Genomic DNA, 17,709 nt, shown 5'->3' with positions numbered 1-17,709 from the left:
GTGGGCATTTCCACCTGACTGCCAGCTTGACCGGTGGCCGAACTGCTACAGCTCCCATGTTCCTGTCGGGCACGTGGTGGCTTCCCACAGGCACAGGAGTGTCCCACAGGGGCTGCAGAGCTGCAGGAATGAGCTCTGCACCACGGCAGGCGCAGACTGGTGTTGCAGGGTTTTGTGCAGGACTGCCCTCATCAGCTGGCACCAAAAGGTGAGCTCATTGTGTTCAGAAAAAAAAGATGCGAAGTACTTTTTCAGTCATATGGTAGCGTTGTCCGTGGCTCTTGCTTTTTCCCATTGGACAGTTACAAATGGCTGCCTGAGAAGCTGGGGACATGCTTCTAGCCTTTTCCTGAGCTGATGTCAGGGAAGTGATTACCCTTCATTTTCGTGCAGCAGCATCCCTCTGCAACACATGGTTTTCTCCTTCAGTAGCCAACAAAATGAATCCTGGGAGGGAAGGAAGGAATTTTGCAGACCTGCAATGCATTTTCTGATTCCTTTTCAAGTCCCTGGCAAAAATGTCAGCAAGGTGGTAGCTGGGAGCTTCATGCCAGGAAGGGCAGGCTGCCTTTTTAGCGTACGCTTTTTGAAGCATTGCTTTTATCTGGAGCCGCTGTCCCAATTCTCTGTATTGCTTCCCACTGCAGATGCCATCCTTGCTTGGTCCCATCAGTGTGCATATGACCAGTGTGATTCAGTGGCAGGACTGGCTTGAATGCTATAAAGATGCTGAGCAATTTTCTCCTAATTACTTTTAATAATTAGTGTCAGCTGGTTTTCGTAAGATTTTCTACTTACGCAATTCTATGCCAGCAGAATCCACACAAAGGAACTTAAAATCAGGATGGTTAGATAAATAATTGTGGAAAAAGAGAAACTCAGAGGAAATTGTCAATAATTAGTGAATGGCTAATTGACAAGATCTGTTTTTCAGCACCCACCTGGCCTGACGTGTTCATCTACAGCAGGGGTGATGGTTTCACACTTTATCCAAATACTCATGTCCTTTGTTGTTAGCTGCTGTGTTTACGGCAAGGATAGCTCACTTCCTTTCTGCACCTACAAGGACTGCCTGACCTGGCTTGTGCATGTGGCACTTTGCAGTAGCAGTGTGTGTTTGTGCAAGTGCTGCCATTGTGCTGTACCTCTGTAGTCCATAGTCTCATCCAGCACTTTCTGGGCTGGACCCAAGATGTGTTCACGGGATACAGAAATGCCTGTCTCTTTTCTTGATTTTTTTTTTTTTTTCATTATTTTTTGTTTATTATTCCTTTCCTTTGCTGGTGGGATGCAGGCAGGGGAAGCTGGGGAGCCATGCACCAGCACCCTTGCTCACTGCCAGGAAATCTACTCGTGCCAGCTCATCGCTCTGTAGCCAGCCAGCCTCAGCTGCTTTTTATTTTATTAGAGAATGTCACACTTTGACTCAGAGCTGGATGCTATGGGAATGATTGTTCCACTCAGCTGGTCCCAGCCTCCTGTCCCCATGCCAAGGCGCGGCGTTGCTGCAGCCTGTGCTTGCAAGGCATTTCTGTGGGGCACATCTGTGCTTTGGGGTGACCTGTGCCTGCTTCCCCACAATGTCCTCAGCTGTGGTAGGAAAATGGCCTCACATGCAGTGACCTGTGCTAAATGAGCTCTTGGCACACAGTGAGGTGCTCAGCATCCTTGGAGACCACCAACCTGCATTTGTGCAAGGCCGGAAGCTGCATCACTGTGATTGAAGTAAGAACAAAGACACTGCATTTTGGCAGTAGGTACAGGGAGACTGTGCAGACCAGGTTCAGCAGCTTGATCTCCTTTGTCGCCAGTGCATTCCAATGCTTCAGCTTAAACGGCCAGTTTTCCAGCCTGTAGCAATGTGATGCTGCAGACTTCAAGTACCTTGCTCCATGGAGCCTAGCAGAGCACTGTCTTTTGTCAAGGTGTTTATTTCCCTGGGTGAAATTGTGGATTTGTCCTGGTGGCAGCCAGGGTATGTCCCTGCTTCCCCATCAGCCACAGAGCCTGTCTTGTCACCCGATGTGTGCCTTGACTCTGTTCTCAACACTGGCTGAGGTGATATCTGTCACATAGGATGAGAACTGATGTCCCTATCCTCACAGCACCATGGCCACAACATGGAGCAGCCCAAATGTGATGCATCTACGAGAAAAGCTGAGCTTGATCACAGTAAGAGCATTGCTGAAAATGTGTTTCCTGCTGGCATTTCTTCTAACTCTCTGTCAGAGGTCTCTGTGGAAGTTCTTCCCAGGGGACCCCCTCACTCTATTTTGCTGTTGTTCTTGTTGTTCCCTTCCCACCCATCCCTTGCTTTAGGTCTCAGAGGCAAGGTGTAATGAGCTGCCACTCTCCGACATTTTAATACATCATCTGATGAGGAGCTCCAGTGCAATGCTTATTTCCAATGCAGTATTATGCACCTTCATTGCTGTGGCTTTCTCTCAAAAACAGCTTCTTATCCCCTTCACTGCCATTTTACTTCCATCTCATTATCTCCATTTCACCGACTCACCATACTGAAATTATTTTCTCTCCTGGAAATCACCAATGCTCACTGTTTTCTGACTGTAGTGAGCTTTGCTTCGTATTATTGAGTTTTTTCTCAGCTCCATAACAATTTTTTTCTACTGTATATGCCAACATACATGACAATAAATTATTTAGTTTCTTTTTAATGACAGTTAGATCTCCTTGTTGTCAAATGAATTGAAATGTGACGGTGAGCAGAGTTCTCATGGATACATTAACAGAGCCATGATACATACACTTGTCTTCTTGCAGTGAAGTTGAATGTCTTCTTGCATATCAATAGTTCTGGACTCAGATAGAAAAATGCCAGTGCCCCAAATTGGCTTGTGTCTTTACATGGCCTTGCATTGACATGTGAAGGCTGTCTCATGTCTTGACGTAGCCAACCGTACTGGAAATCTCCTTGTGTCCTCTGGATAAGTAGAGGAGTACATAGTTCCCTGGCAATGAGTTCGATAGGATTTTCCTTCCAGCACTGTATTCACTCACACACTGTTTTTTAATGTTGTAAAAGTTGCTGTGTTTTTTCATCTCTTGAAGTAAGTAGACAGCAGTCTCCAATCAGCTGTTTGGCAGATGTTAACCAGAATCAGAGGTCCCAGCTCAAACAGCTACAGAAGGAAAATTCAATGAACATGAAATCAATACCAATAGCTGTGAGACACAGCAATGCACAGATGCTGTTTGATCCATTCAAAAAACTCACGGGAGGAAAGGTGACATTCTCCAAGAGTAGAAGTACTGATGTTTCTCATTCTGTACGGGGTTTTGGTTTCTCATGTTTGCTGTTGCAAACATTGATTTCTGCTTTTTACAATTTTTTTTACGATTTTTTCCCCTTGCTGCTTCCTTATATTTTGCTGCTGTTTTGAAAAACTGCATTTAAGCTGAAGGGTTTTTTTTCTGTATTTTTTTCTCCCCACTTTATTCCCCGTTAAGCCAGAGAATGAGCAAGGTCGTAGAACTTCTCTAGAAAAGTTCACTCGCAGCATGGTAAGTTCTTTTTCTTCTCCCTCCTCCCTTTCTTCAGAACTCCATTTTTCATTGGGGGGAATGCGGATGTTTATCTTTTTATTTCAACTTTATGTTTGCAGATAGCATCTTTACAGCTTCTCTTTTAGTACCGTAGCTCATCTAAATAGCAGCTCTGAAAACGGGGTGGGTGGGGAGCAGAATTCCATCGCAGCGCTCATTCCAGCTAATCATCACTGCAAAAGCAAACTGTTTTGTGTCCAGAATTAAACGTATGGATGTCTTTTTGCTGTGTGCCCACTACAGAATGTTTCCTGGCTTTTCCTTGTGCAAAGGATCAGAAAAGCATGATTCTAGTAGCACCCACCATTTCAGCTGTATCCATACTGACCTCCATGCATGATTCGTGCTGCCATATGTATATATATATACGTAGCCATCCACTACACTGCAGCTGCTCCCTCTGTTGCCCCCGTGTGTCAGTACTCATGTAAGTAGTGATGGATGATACCCTCTGACTTGCTCATAGTACTATCACCTGAAAAGGAGTGCAGTAACAGCAAAAAACATGACACTTTGAAACCTCTCAGATAATGGGATGGTGAGACCTCAAGGGCAGTGGGCAGAGGTCTTCTCCTCTCATCCTTCATCAATCTCTGATCTTCAGCTACTTGGGCCCTAAAGATTTTCTAGAGAAAGAGGGCAATTCTTGGCTTTCTTCTTCTCCCAGTGTTGTGCATGTATCCTGGGGTGCCCCCCTCTTGCAGTAGCACAGCTGGCTTGGTGGGAAGGGCTGGCAGAGGCAGAGGAAGTGTGCAGGATGGGATCAGCAGTGTTCATGGGGCAGCAGGGAGCTAGCACTGAAGGTATATCAACAAGTTGTTCTGGTGTTGTTTAGTATCAAGTATGTTTTGATTTGATATGCCGTACAGTTTTGGCATACCGCTGTGATATTCAGCTTTATAACAAAGATGTTGGACTGTGTATATACAGTACATATGCTTTTACTTGTGTGTTTGTGTACATTAATATATATGCATGCTATATATGTACACACACTGTATAAATATGAAACATTTGTACATCCAGATAGAAAAGAGGAAACTGCAGGTAAGTGTGAGCTATCATACAGCAGATAAACCTGGAGGGGTACTTTCTGAACAAACTAAATGCAGAGCTTTGTAGTATATGTCTGGCAGGCTTCCTGAGGAATGTATTTATATAGCTAATGCATATGCACACATTTGAAGCATGTTGATACAAAATATATCACTGTGCCCATCTGCATATTTACTACTTTGTAAGAGTTTGCCAGAAAGAGGAACAGGCGAGATTTTTTTATTTATTTATTTATTTTAAATAAACTATGCCGATATATTTACACTGAGTAGCAAATTCTACTCCCAGATGCACCATTCAAGCTTTGAGGAGTCCTCAAAAGTACATGGGCAGCACAGCAGTAGGGCAGACATAGCAGTCCGTGTCCAGTTCAGCCTTATGCTTGGCTCCCGGCTGTGGAGGCAGAGGTGCAAAGCTGGACTGGCTCTTCTGCGTGCACCAAGGGACGCGGTCGGCCTCGGGGAGCCGCACTCGCTCTGGGCAACGCATTGCAGATCTGACAGTCTGTTGCACCAGAGCACTTACTAATCCACCTCATTTAAAAAATGATGGCACTGCACACGGTGGCAGGTTTATCTTATTACAATTTTCCTTTCGAATATAGCAAGGATTGACATTATGAAAGCAGAGTTAGCCTGTCTTCTTGCCCAAGTGAAGATAAATGACATCATAAAAATCAGATATCATGTATCATATATGTTATAAATAATACTTGTTACTGAGGTAATAACTTAATTTTAAAGACATACACACACACAAATCCATATATCTACATCTCTCTCTTCTGTCATATCTGATCATCTTACTAATTAAAAGGAGCCTGCTATACTATTTTTAGCTATGCAGTCTCAGCCTAGCTGTTTAAACCACAGTAGTTTCCCATCTGCTTTAGAAATGATTTAATAATCAGACAGAAGCTTAGTTCTTGTAAGCTGAGATGATCCTTCAGGGCCAAGAGTGGAAGGAAAATATATTTTAATGAGTACGTTTAGGGAAACCACTGGTGTTGTTGTCTCATAGAGGAAGCTACCAATTTCTTCCTAACTTGTGCTGGTGGCCATTTAATGGAAGGGGAAACAAGAGTGTTTGTTTTTATTTTTCTTTGTTGCACCTTGCAGCATCCTGAGTTCTCTCTCCAAAACAGCAGTGGTTACTCAGCAATAACAGGGATTATGGGGATACTGGCCTCAGCAGGTAACTTCAAGTGATAAACCTGGGCCGTAATATTCTGACTTGATTTTGAACTTTTAAAAATCACACTATTCCAAGGAAGGAATTATCTCTCTTAAGTAAACTGGTGTTAAATTTTCTAACTCAGTATTGAGGCACTGACCTAGTATTGAGCACATCTCTACACTTTATTCCCAACTTGCACTTGTTTGTGAACAAAAGGCACGCACAGGGCTTTTGAGAGTGCCGGAGTTCAATTTCTGTGTTTTAAGAATGTTGCCAGATATTGGATATAGCGTTTGTTTGGAATTGTCATAACTTCTGTCTGAATCATTTGACATCTCATGCTGTTAGTTGTTGTGTTCCTGGGCCGAGAAAGCTCTGTTCCTGAATAAGATGAAAAAGTTCCTGCTTTGCTCTTCCATCAGTGGAATATGAGAGAAGAGTGATAGGACCTGGCAGCTCCCAGGTGAAACCAGCAGCTGCCATGGGGAGCCAAAAATGCAAACGCAAAGACTTTTGGCTACATATTGGAGTCTATGAGATATCTCTTACCTGTGTTTTCTTTGCCCTACCTCCTTCCTCAAGTAGTAGTTGGCCACTGCAGCATATGCTCTGGCATGATTTGTAGAGGCACATCATAGCTGCTTGCAACCTATGTTTGGATATGGTAAACTACAGCTTGTATTTTATCTTTCATTGTTACAGTTCGTAAGAAGTGAAATATTTAATAGGAAAAGGAGCCCTCCTGGTAACTTTTAGGGGAAATGCAAGTATGCAGTGAGACTAAGAGACTCCGGAAATTTACTTTAAATTTAGAGTAGTAGAAGATATCAGGTACAGAAGAGAGATGCACTGTGAAATGTATCCAAGGAATTGGGGAATATTTCCAAGTGGTAAATTAAACACATTGCAGAAAGAATGAGGTGAAAGAGAAGGTGGTCTGTGTTTGGCTTACATGGGGATTGGACTGTGGGTTAAGAATAGAAGAATAGAACTTCTCTAATGAGCTTTCATTTAAAGAACCTTAGACATTATGAATGGAGCATCTTGTACAGGACAGCAAGTCAATGAAGACCAAGGATTGTTTCCTTTCTCAGTCATAGGTGAATAACTGAATTGACAGAAGGGCTCAGCTTTATTAGCTGTATGAGACAGAACTGCAGGAGGCAGCAAGCGGGGGCTGGTCAGCAGGAGCTGCTTCAAGTCTATGAGGTAGCAGCAGTTGGTGTTTGCATTCTCATCCAGGAGCCTTGCAGACAGAGTCTCACACGTAATTCCTTCGTGTCTGTAAAGCCAGTGTCCTTCCATGGTTTCTTATGGAAGGGTGAGTTTTCTAAGAATATTACTGGAGAGCCTATATTTTATATTTGTTTTATATAATTTCTGTCTGATGTCTGAAGTGCACTCCTTCTTGCAGTGATTCAAACAGTATTCTCAGAGTAGCACTTGCTCTACTTTAGTTTTCTGGTACGTCTTAGTGATTTCATGCTGAACTGTCCTTGGCTCAGGCCTGTATGTTTATCCCAATTCAGTGTGGTGAAGCTACTGTTCTCTGTAAAACCTCAAGTCCCATGCTTTGTCCATGTTTATCTATTCCCTTGCATTATGCAGCTACGATAGCCTCGTTGTCTATCCTGCCGATGTGGCTGTCCCCTCCCAGATGCTTTCAGCAGTATTCTCCTCCAGCTATGTCTTGTTACCCCTGCTCTCACTTTCCTATATTCCCAACCCTTGACTGCATCCCTTGGCCAATGTTACTGGCCCTTGCTGTTCAGAATTGCATGTCCTCTTGTTTTGTCTGCTGTTGGATCAAAGTCCAAGTCACACTCTGACTCTCCCGGTCCTTATTCCTAATTCATGAGTATGAAGTCACGCACGTAAAATGTATCAGGAGGGTCTAGCCTTCCTCAGGAGAACTGTATATTTTGTGCAGTTGTATGTCACCATGATGTGTTACAAATACTAACCATGAACACAGTTCACGGGATAGGACTGTAGGAGGAATTGCTGCCTGATATCATCATTTCTCTCTTTTCAGCTGGCTCCTTGATAATGTCATAGAACTGTCATAAACTTACCAGCTTTTCTACTTTTTTACTTTCACAGCTCTACTTAATTGCATAAATAGATAACTGCATTTGAGGGAATGGAAAGTATTCATGACCTGCAATATAATAAAGCCAAAAGTTTAAGCCATTATGGCTAGAAAATACAGTGAGACGAAGTGTGGATAGTAGAAGGTGATACCTTGAAATGCTGATGAAATGGGTGTCAGGAACAGACAGTTAGAAGGGAAGGATGTAGGAATGGATGCCAAAGCTTCTTAGATTTGGCACCAAGAAAAGCCATCTGGAAAAAGGATTATTTTTATCTTTGGATGTTGTCTTACTTAAAAAGAAAATTTGCTTGTTCCAGTACTCAAATCATTAACAAATACTGTCTCTACTGGGAAAAGGTTCTTGCATTCTATAGGTGTGGGAAGCACCAGAACATACGTGAAGCATGAGGGGACCCAGTGCGCACTGACAACTTGCCTGTTATGTGCAGTAACCAGTCAGTGGCTAGCCCTGCTTGGAGCCGCATGCCTGGGGCGTAAGTGCACGTACTGACAGGACTCTGCATGCTTGTGTGCACTACATCTGTTCCTGGTACCCACAGAGTGCCCTACCAGTACAGTGTGTGGGCTGGATAGGTTTATGCTGCACGCTCAGTTCAGGAAATGGCGGGTTGCATGTATTGCATGTACATTGTGTTATCCATTCGGTATGCAGGTCTACTTCAAAAGATAAGTATTCTTCATTTCTCGTGGGTAAGTTACTCTTCACTTCCTACCCTTAAAACGCTGCTGTGTGGTTCTGCTGGCACAGGATGGCCACTGCATTGGCCCCAGAGGACACTGCTCCTGCACTGGGTGAGTGATCCCTGCTTGCACCATCTTTGGGATACTTCTGAATGAAAGGCCCTATTTGGAGTTCAGGATATGCTTACTATCCATTTACTGCCTTTTATTCCAGCTGCATACAAATTCAGGAAGATAAAACTACCTTCTACATGCTGTGGTTACTGAATCACGACCTCAGCAAGGATTTCTGGGGAGAGGGCTTGGGCCCTTCTGTGATTTCAGCCAGGCTGATATTCCAGCACCAACAGACAGCATCTTTTAAACAGGCATACGGTAGCAGGGATGGGCTGACACCTAGAAAGGCCCTGTAAAACAAACAGGGATGGGGCACATTTTCAGGCAGGTTCTCAAACACCACTGAGCTGCACTTGCCCAGGAAGTTCTCTATTGGACAGGATCTGGGCTATCTGCACCATGCAGCACCTGGTGAGCATTGGCACTGGAACTGTGTGGTCTCTTAGGGTCATCCCTTCACAGGATGAGTTGGAGCAGTCCACAGATTGCTTGAACTAATGCCAAAATGGGCCCTAACACATTCTTAGATACGCAGGGCCCAAAATGCTTCCCAGCAGAAGTGGGGATGCATCCACCTTCCCGGTGCTGCTGGGAAGGCAGAGGAGAGCTCCAGCATTCTTGGAGTTGCTTAAGGAGTTAGTGAGTACTGGGCTCATATATGTTCATTTTACATGTAGTGGTGCACCAGGGATTCTGAAAGCAAAGCGTAGCATCTGCTTAGAAAGCATGGGAAAATCTCAAAAAATAAGGCAGGGATGGATGATACCAATTTTAATTGGACTACAGCACTGATCTGCTTTTATATCCCATCATATTAATTGAAAAAGGGGATAAATTGAAATGGAGATGTCAGATGTAGAAGCCTGACCCTGGTTAGCAGAGCTGTGAGCAGCTCAGGCACCTTGGTACCAGCAGCAGGCTCATGCTGCACCATGTTGGGGTGACTCTTGAGATGGTGCTGGTGGCAACAGATGAGCATCCTGCATGCTGCTGTTGTGCTTGCCCTCTACAGCAGCTCCAGGGATCAGTCTGTGTCAGCATGGAGTTGATGGTGTTGTCCATGATAGTCTGTGTGCTTCTTTAAGTGATATCTGTTCATAGTTTGTATTTATTTTGCATTGAACTAAATTATTTTCCTTTATTGTTTATGTTTTAACTCTGTTTTGTACTTAACTTTGTTAATTTGTGTTGCTTATTTTATGTTTGCAGTGTATCTTCTCATGAAAAAAAACAAGTCTAATAAAAGAATTTTTTTTAAATGATACTTGAATAAGATTTCCCCAAGATGTACTCTAACACTGAGAATCAAGGAGTACTGGCAGGGCTAGGGCACTGGAAATCTTCTCCTTTGGTTGGTTGCAGGACACTGCCTGCCCACTCCCAAAGTTGTCAAAGTGCAGTAGCTAGAAGTTACGGAATTGCATGGTGCCTGTCAGCATGTGAAAAAGCTTAAATTGCAGCTGGTGGGAGATTTGCTCACCTCCAGCGGTACACAGAGCAGTCCCAGTCCTCTGCTGAGGTCTTACAGAGGGATGGAGATGTACTACTCCCCGGGAGATGGCCTCTCCCCCAGGAAAGCGATCCTTCTGGTTGGGGAAGGGACAGCACCAGGGAGAAGAAGGGGATGGAGAGCAATTAGTGGAGTCAGCTGTAGCAGAGTCCTAAGTGGGTGGGTGAGGAGTGTGGAGTGGAGTGGCATGACAGTGCTTTGTTTGTGTTGCTGTGGTAAAGAGTTGAGCACCAGAAGCATCCCACACGCTTCCTCGGCCTCACTACTGGGGACAAATACCACCCGATGTTAAGGTAAGTGCCTGATGGGGTGCATGGGAGTGCTGGCCTGTGCATGCTGCTGGTGGTGAGCGACTGCATGTTGTGCATGTGAGCTGCACTGTGTGCTGGGCACAGCATGCCACTTGTGTGAAACTACAGGTATGGGACAAAACTAAACCGTCTACTTACGAAAAAAACACAATTCACATCCCCTGCCTTCTCTCTTACTAGGCCAAGTGCTGCCTTTGGTAGAGGAAAGAAAAGAGCAAGGTGGAAAGTGGTGGCTTGTGCAAGAGATTTGAAAGGAGATCTGCCTAGTTTTTCTGTCAATCCCAGATGGGCTTTTCCCCCTCTTGTTTGCTTTTTGCCTGTGTTAAATTGCTGAATTCTGCTTCATTCAGATAACTGCTACTTGCATTTTATATTTTAGTTTTGTAGCTGCTCAGCCATAGAAAGTGCTGTGTACATCCAGTAGCCTGTGGGTCGCTTCGGCAGGGTGTGGTAAGAGCCCTGCTAATCCCGGGGCCAGCTGGTCCCCTCCCAGGCACACGGCTGGAAATTTCAGAATGTCTATTAAGAATTCCCTGACTTTTTCCTTAGGTTACTCCAGGTTGTAAGGTTGCACTCCGTATGACAGAGTAAAAGAAGCGCTGTAGTGTGCTGAGCTCAAGACGTTGTGCTCTGTCGGCAAAGCTTAGGTGAAACTTCTGGAAATAAGGCAGGAGCTATAGACATTTTTGTGCACTGGGGAAAGGAGAGCTAGAAATGTGGGCCAGGAGCTGGCTTCCTGCTAAGCAAAGACAGTGGAAGGAAAAAAATCATTTATCTTGGCTGAGCCCGTTTAAAGAAAATGTGAGGTCTTTTGTAATGACCTAAAACTTCATCTACCTGTCAGTGATCTCACTAAGAGAATCCTGACCCAACGCCAGATCAGACCCGAAAGGACCCTTGAAGTTCTCTGGCATACTTTGCACCCAGCTATGCTGTAGATACCCAAGATACAGGTATGTGTCTTACCCCGGCCATCTGAGGCGATGTGGGCCAGCCTCGCTTCTCAGCTGGCCACCCCACTGCAGGGGCGCTTCTTTCCAGGGATGCTGAAGCATGTCGCACGAGCTGGGGTTTATGTTGTATCTGTCTGGTGGAAAGCTAAGTATAGCATTCCCAAATGTGCTGTGTCTCCTTCTGAACCTCGTGCTACAGAAGCATGGGAAGATTAAAAAGAAGCAGAAATAAGAGGGACCAGTTGCTATATCTTTGAGAAGAAAAATCCCAAATCAGGTGCCCACAAACCAGTAACATTCAGCCTGCAGGTGCTCACCCCATTCAGGCCCCAAAAGTGAGGCTGATCCTTGGGTTAGAACAAATGTGTGTGTGGCTGGAGACCACTGAGGAACCAAAGCAGTGCAGTATGTATTCTAAAGCTCTCTCAGTGTTAATCCATGTGTGCTGGCTTCTTTTTCTACCCATCTTGCTGCTGCTGTGCCAGCCAAGACTGGGCCAGACCCACAGCATCGAGCCCACTGCAGAGCCAGGAGCTACGTCCACAGTGCCAAAGGAAGCTGTGAGGGAGTGCTGCAGCATCTTGCACTGCCAAACAAGATGCTGAGGCGGGAGCTGGCGTGTCCCCAGCTGCCTGCCACAGAGAAGATAACAGAGAAGCTGACTGGCTGCCATTATCTAGGGCCATTATAAAAACCCAATGAGTATTCATTGGTTTTTTTCCTAAGGAGCTATCCAAATACAGGTATAAATATTTTTTTTTTTCCTAAAACCAGCCATGTTATGGCTCCAGAAGTTAACATCTGGATGTTTACCTTCTTTTCCTTCAAATTGGGCTTAAGAATCAGTGCTTCCTCAGCACCCTTTCACTGGTGTTCACAATAGCAGTGTGTGCTGACCATGCCTGCAGCTCCTGCAGAGGACTTACCACCTCCTGGGATTGCACTGGCCCAAGCTCCCCAGGAGTTTGTTCAAAAATGAGAATTTGATTTACAGTGAAAGAAAATAGGCTTATCTTAAGCAGCAGCAGTGCCATACAGCAGCTGGGCCCCAGGAGAGAGCCTGCAAAATGGTGGTGGTGGCACTTCCATCCCAGGAGGGATGGTCCAAGCAACAGCACTGTTTGTCACAGCAGAGTGTGGTCATGTGGTCAGCCCAGCAAATTGCTTGATAAAGGCTGCACGTTTGAGTGGTAACATCAGGCTTCTGCAGATAGCTACTGCATCCATCTGCTGTAGTCCTGAATGGGAAGAGATGAGGAAACAAAGAGGCTGACGGGTCCTTTTTTCTTGGAATGTTAATGTGTTGATCTAGAGAACAGACCCGGATCTGTTCAAACTGCTCGTATGATCCGTGGCAGAGGTTTGGCCCGGACCAAACGGCACACTTAAGAGTCTGAGAACAGGAGTCACGAACACAGGGCTATTCTCAGTAGGTGATTTGGATGTGGCCACCTGGTTTTTAAGAGTAATTGGGGTGAATTACCACCCTAAGCTACTGATTTTCCGTACCTTGTGGGTATAAACTCCATGCCAGTTCTGATTTTCCTTCCCTTTGCACTCTGAATTTGTTGCAAGATGATCAAACAACTTCTCTAGTTGGAATTGGCTGGATGGTCACATTCAAAGAGTTGCAGTCAACAGTTCAATATCTGGGTTGAGACCAGGGACAAGTGTTGTCTGCAGGGGTGGACAAGCAGTGACTGAGGCCAGTTAGCCACAACTCACCTTGCAAAATCCAGGGGTAAAATTGCAGGTAACTGAAAAACCCTCACCAAACTGTCCAACAGTCCCCATCTCGTGGCAGCTGCTTCACTCACACTGTGGGTCTCCTGTCTGTCTGTTTGTCTCTGCCTTCCTCCAGGGAAAGTCTCTGGCCAGCAAGCGCCTGACGGGCCTGATGCAGTCCTCCTGACAGTCACCCCACCAGTCTGCCACCTCACCAGGGAGGGCAGGGTGCCACGGAGGACAGCAGGAGCAGAGAGCAGCTCAGCGAGGGACAGCCCGCCTGTCACCAATTACATCAACACTTTATCTGCACAGCTTCGTAGTGACACTGAGCTCTGCATGGGGACTTGGATTCCTGCTTGGGTTTGTAGGAGCACAAGCCACAGTACACAGGAAGCAAGACAATGGCTTGGTGTGTTGTTATTTGAGGAAACAGACTTCACCACTGCTTGGAGAAAGAGGAACTGAGAGAGATCGGTGGTTTTGCTTCACCTCTTCTCTTCCTAGCACAGACACTGCTATAAAAGATGCCACTGCAATCCCATTTGCTCCTTTTCCTGTGGCCATCTGGATCCAATAAAATATCTGCTGGAAGCTGCTGCTCCTTTCCACAAAGTATCAAATGCATCTCTCCTGCAGATCCATTGACTTTAGCTTTGTTTTTAATTTCCTATGTCTCTCCTCCTTTAAAATATCAGGAAAAAATGGCCCTCATTAAGTTTGTCACTCGCTGTCCTTCCAATGGCATGTAGCATGTCCAAAGACGATGGTCAGATCCTCGTCCAAAGGCAGGAGACTTTGAGTGGCTTACATCACCTGAGGATCTGCCCCACTGCGTCAGATTGATCTTGGTGCACATCCTCCGACATCGGCGGGGTTGCTCTGCATGTACGTTTAGTGCAAGACTGCCTGACGTAGTTGTGTTTTAGATGTATGACGCACATATGCACAAACACACAGACACACACATGCGGTATTTAAAAGTGAGTTGTTTTCTATTGTATTTGGTTTTCTATTTATTTGAGGTTTTGCATACTTACTTAATGATGGATGTTCAAGTTTTATTCCAAGTAGGTAGAACTGAACCACTTAGAGGAAATTTAGCCCTGATTACAGTGGGCCAAAATCTGTTCATGCGTATACAGGGGAAAGTAACTCTGCTGTAGGCATGTGTAATGGAGAGCAAAATTCAGTCTGCAGCAAGGAGAGATCTGATGGAGAAAGGCTTGTCAGAAGAAGTTTGTGGCTGTGCAGATGCTTGGGTGCCTGTGTTTCACCTGATGTAGAGCCCATGAATACAAATGCAAGAGATGACCCAATAGTTTGTTTCGGAACGTGGGTATTACAGAGGTTAGGATGAAGACGGACCTGAAGTGACTTGGTTAATGACAAAACTCACATTATACTAGCTGCAGATATGTAAAATGGATTGCATTCACATACAGTATACTGCCTATATACAAAATTTTCAATTTCAATTGACTTAGTACCACGAAACCTGTAGTTTTTAAGCAGTTCAGATCTGAAGTGTATGTGAAAATAGACACTTGGTCTTCTTCCCTTATGCCAAGCCAAGCTGGTTTGGTTTTTGTTTTGTTTTGTTTTTTGTTTTTTGTTTTGTGTGTGTGTGTGTGTGTGTGTGTGTGCAGGTGGTAGAAATTGCTATATGGGTACATGTCTGCATTCCTATCTAGGCAAAATTATCTATCTTGCTAAGTAGACAGCTGGCTACCAACCATATTTATTTCTGTGGCAAATATTATCCTAATATCTGAGGCTAATGTATGCATAAAATCAGGCCAGCATAGTTTCCACCAGTAAAAGAATTTTCCCTCTTTACCCATGAATTTTCTCATTTTGATACCTCAATTATTTTTCCCAGACAGCTCTTGATATCAATTTTACATAAGGTCTATAGGACTCTACACCTGCATGACTATACAGTAGAGTACTGAGTACGGTATTTGTTGTTTACACTTACCTAGTTCCTATAATATGCCTATTAACTGGGATCTTCAGACCAAATTCCTCCTACATACATGGCAATACATGGCAAATGAGAGCTCCAGGACTGCAGAATCATCATGGCTGTGCACGTACATACAGGTAACATTTTGCCTCTCATGGAGACATTCGGGTCTTTGCTGATTTTCACTAAACCATCTCAGCAGGACCTGTCCATTCCATGCTGACCATCCAGCCAAAGGCTCCCCTCTGGTAGTAGTAAGTCTTTGTGCAACAGTCCCAGTTGTCCAGCCATGCACGTTCAAACGTGTCCCCCTGTGCCACCCCTAAGAACGTGCTGTGTGCTGCCTGTAGATAATTTGCTGGGTTTGAACAGCCAAGAGCATGGGGGAACTGCGGACAGTGAGTATGCATATGGGCATACATCAGGGGGCCTGGATGCTGAACAGCTTGCTATCTAAATGCACACTGGCACAGCTAATCTGCTCAGCAGCGGCAAGCCGAGCGGATGGAGCTGCGTATGCTCTGTAGAGGGGAGAGCTCCCCTCCTAGCTTCCTGCCCAAATTTCTTGAGACAAACATCATGAGATCAGACAGGGTCTCCTCCTGGGAGCACATACAAATGGCTGTTCATATGTCTTTTACTTCACATATGACAATGCTAACGTGTAAGTATTTCCATGCAACCTGCATCCTTGAATTACTGCTGTTTAATGACATCACTTATTGCAAGTGATGCTTCTCTTGCGCACTCGCCAGTGAGCACCACCCACTGAGTGCTGCAAGCAGTAATCTGCTGCTTTATAAGCATCCATGTCTTCCAGCTACCTCATCGCCCAGAAGATGAGTTAGGAAATCAGTTTTTCACCTCTCCTTATGTTCTCAATGGCATTGTTTCAATGAAAAGCAGGCTTGGAAAGCTTTTACAATCTCCATGCTGTGAGAGCTAGCCACCAGGCATCCCATACCTGCAGGGCTATAGCTGTGAAATACAGCTGTACACTATTATTTGGATAATGGAATATCCAAAGCATTAATGACCATCATAGTGGGCCAGCACCAGGACAAGCACGAGGAGGTTTTGACAGGTCAGGGCAATGTTAGGCTAAGGCAAATGGATTAATACATTCTATGTATGTATAACTCAGTGCTAAAATCCCATAGAGTACTGTAATAAAATGGTAGCAGGGCATAAAAAGCCACAGTAAGCTGACATAATAATACCAGGATAAATGTAGCAATAAGGTAACACAGGCCACTGCAGTAAAGTAGCATTTTGGTAATGCAGCAATAAGACACAACAGGACGCTGCAGTAAACTAGTTTGGGGAGTAAGGCAGTAGTGATGGCATGTGTGGGCAGTCTGGAGTATTTGTGTCAGGTACTGCAGCAATAAAGCCAACACAAGGTGTGCAAGTAATAAGTTACTACAGTAACAGCAACACAATGCACTGTACAGCTATATCAGGAAGCTTCCATGCTGCAGGCAAGTCCTACAAGACATGGTAATGAGACAAGGCAATATGTGCCCCATTTCTATAAAAAATGGGTCTTTTCTCTGCATAGTAACTAAGATCCTGGAATCGTCTCATCAACACCAATACCATCCACTCCTGCTTTCAAGAAAGCTGAGGTGAGAGCATTCCCCCATCCAAACTCTTATATTGGTCTGGAAATAATGACTTGACTCGTCTTTTTGGCCAAATTTGCACAGATGGTGAGGTTCTTCAGTCACTCCTCATTCAGGTGACACCGGCAATTCATTGGTCCTTTGCCTTGGGAAGGCTTTGGCTCTGTCAACTTCTGGAATGGGTGGTGCTTTCAGACTACAGCTATTTTTGTTTTGGGGGGAGATGGGAAACTAGGTACAGGACATCTGACTGTACTGTCCTGTTTCCTGAAATGCACAAATAAATTGAGCATCCTGGAAAAGTCAAAGCAATGAGGACCGAATCTGTTCTGTCTGTCATGCACACATGGAGAATCTTGCCAGAATCAGTGGGAACCTGATGTATGCCCATGGGACCAGTTCTCAGTGTCACCAGGTGGGTGGCTGGTGGTGGGTGCTTCTTCAAGTCGTATTTCTTGTTGCCTTCCTGCTTTTCCTTTTTTTTTTTTTTTTTAGCACCACCTTTGTGAGAAATGTCTTTAGAAAAGATCAGTTTGCTGTAAAACAACGTGTAGCAAGGTGGTCAATGAGTAGGTGGATGGATTGCTTTCTTTGTAGCCCTTTGTAAAGGGTAAAGCATTCTGGGGAGAAAAAAAAAAAAAAAAGAAACAACAAAACCCACACAACAAAACAGCACCCACTGCTATACTCGGTAATAACCTTAAGCATCTATGTCAACAGTGCAGCTCAGATGGAGTGTGTGTGCTAGATAACAAGCTGCTCTCCTGGGGAGGGGACGTATATAGGGCACACTGCACACCGACATCAGCAGGAGCAGCTCACAGCTGGCTCTGCCTCCTTCCACCAGACCCAACAGAGACAGATTTTGTGGCACAGCTTTCCGATCTGTCACACAACAGCTTT

General features: G+C 44.8%; 1 protein-coding gene across 3 annotated transcripts in view; it reads left to right on the top strand.

The window, feature by feature from the left end:
- Nucleotides 1-17,080, top strand: part of RGS6 (regulator of G protein signaling 6) — a 231,420-nt gene extending 214,340 nt beyond the window's left edge. For 2 of the 3 annotated variants that reach the window (XM_042814417.1, XM_042814416.1), the window contains exons 17-18: nucleotides 3,472-3,525; nucleotides 13,349-17,080. In XM_042814417.1, the coding sequence (XP_042670351.1) occupies nucleotides 3,472-3,525; nucleotides 13,349-13,399 (105 nt within the window). In that variant the 3' untranslated portion in view covers nucleotides 13,400-17,080. The remainder of the gene's footprint in view (nucleotides 1-3,471; nucleotides 3,526-13,348) is intronic. The other variant, XM_042814418.1, reaches the window with a different exon arrangement.
- The last annotated feature ends 629 nt before the right edge of the window (nucleotides 17,081-17,709 follow it).

The sequence above is a fragment of the Centrocercus urophasianus genome, unplaced genomic scaffold (genome assembly GCF_019232065.1).
Source record: "Centrocercus urophasianus isolate 14NV4802_14NV808 unplaced genomic scaffold, USGS_Curo_1.0 seq_14, whole genome shotgun sequence".
Lineage (NCBI taxonomy): Eukaryota > Metazoa > Chordata > Aves > Galliformes > Phasianidae > Centrocercus > Centrocercus urophasianus.
Note: the sequence above shows the minus strand (reverse complement) of the source record. Positions and strands in the feature narration are given on the sequence as shown.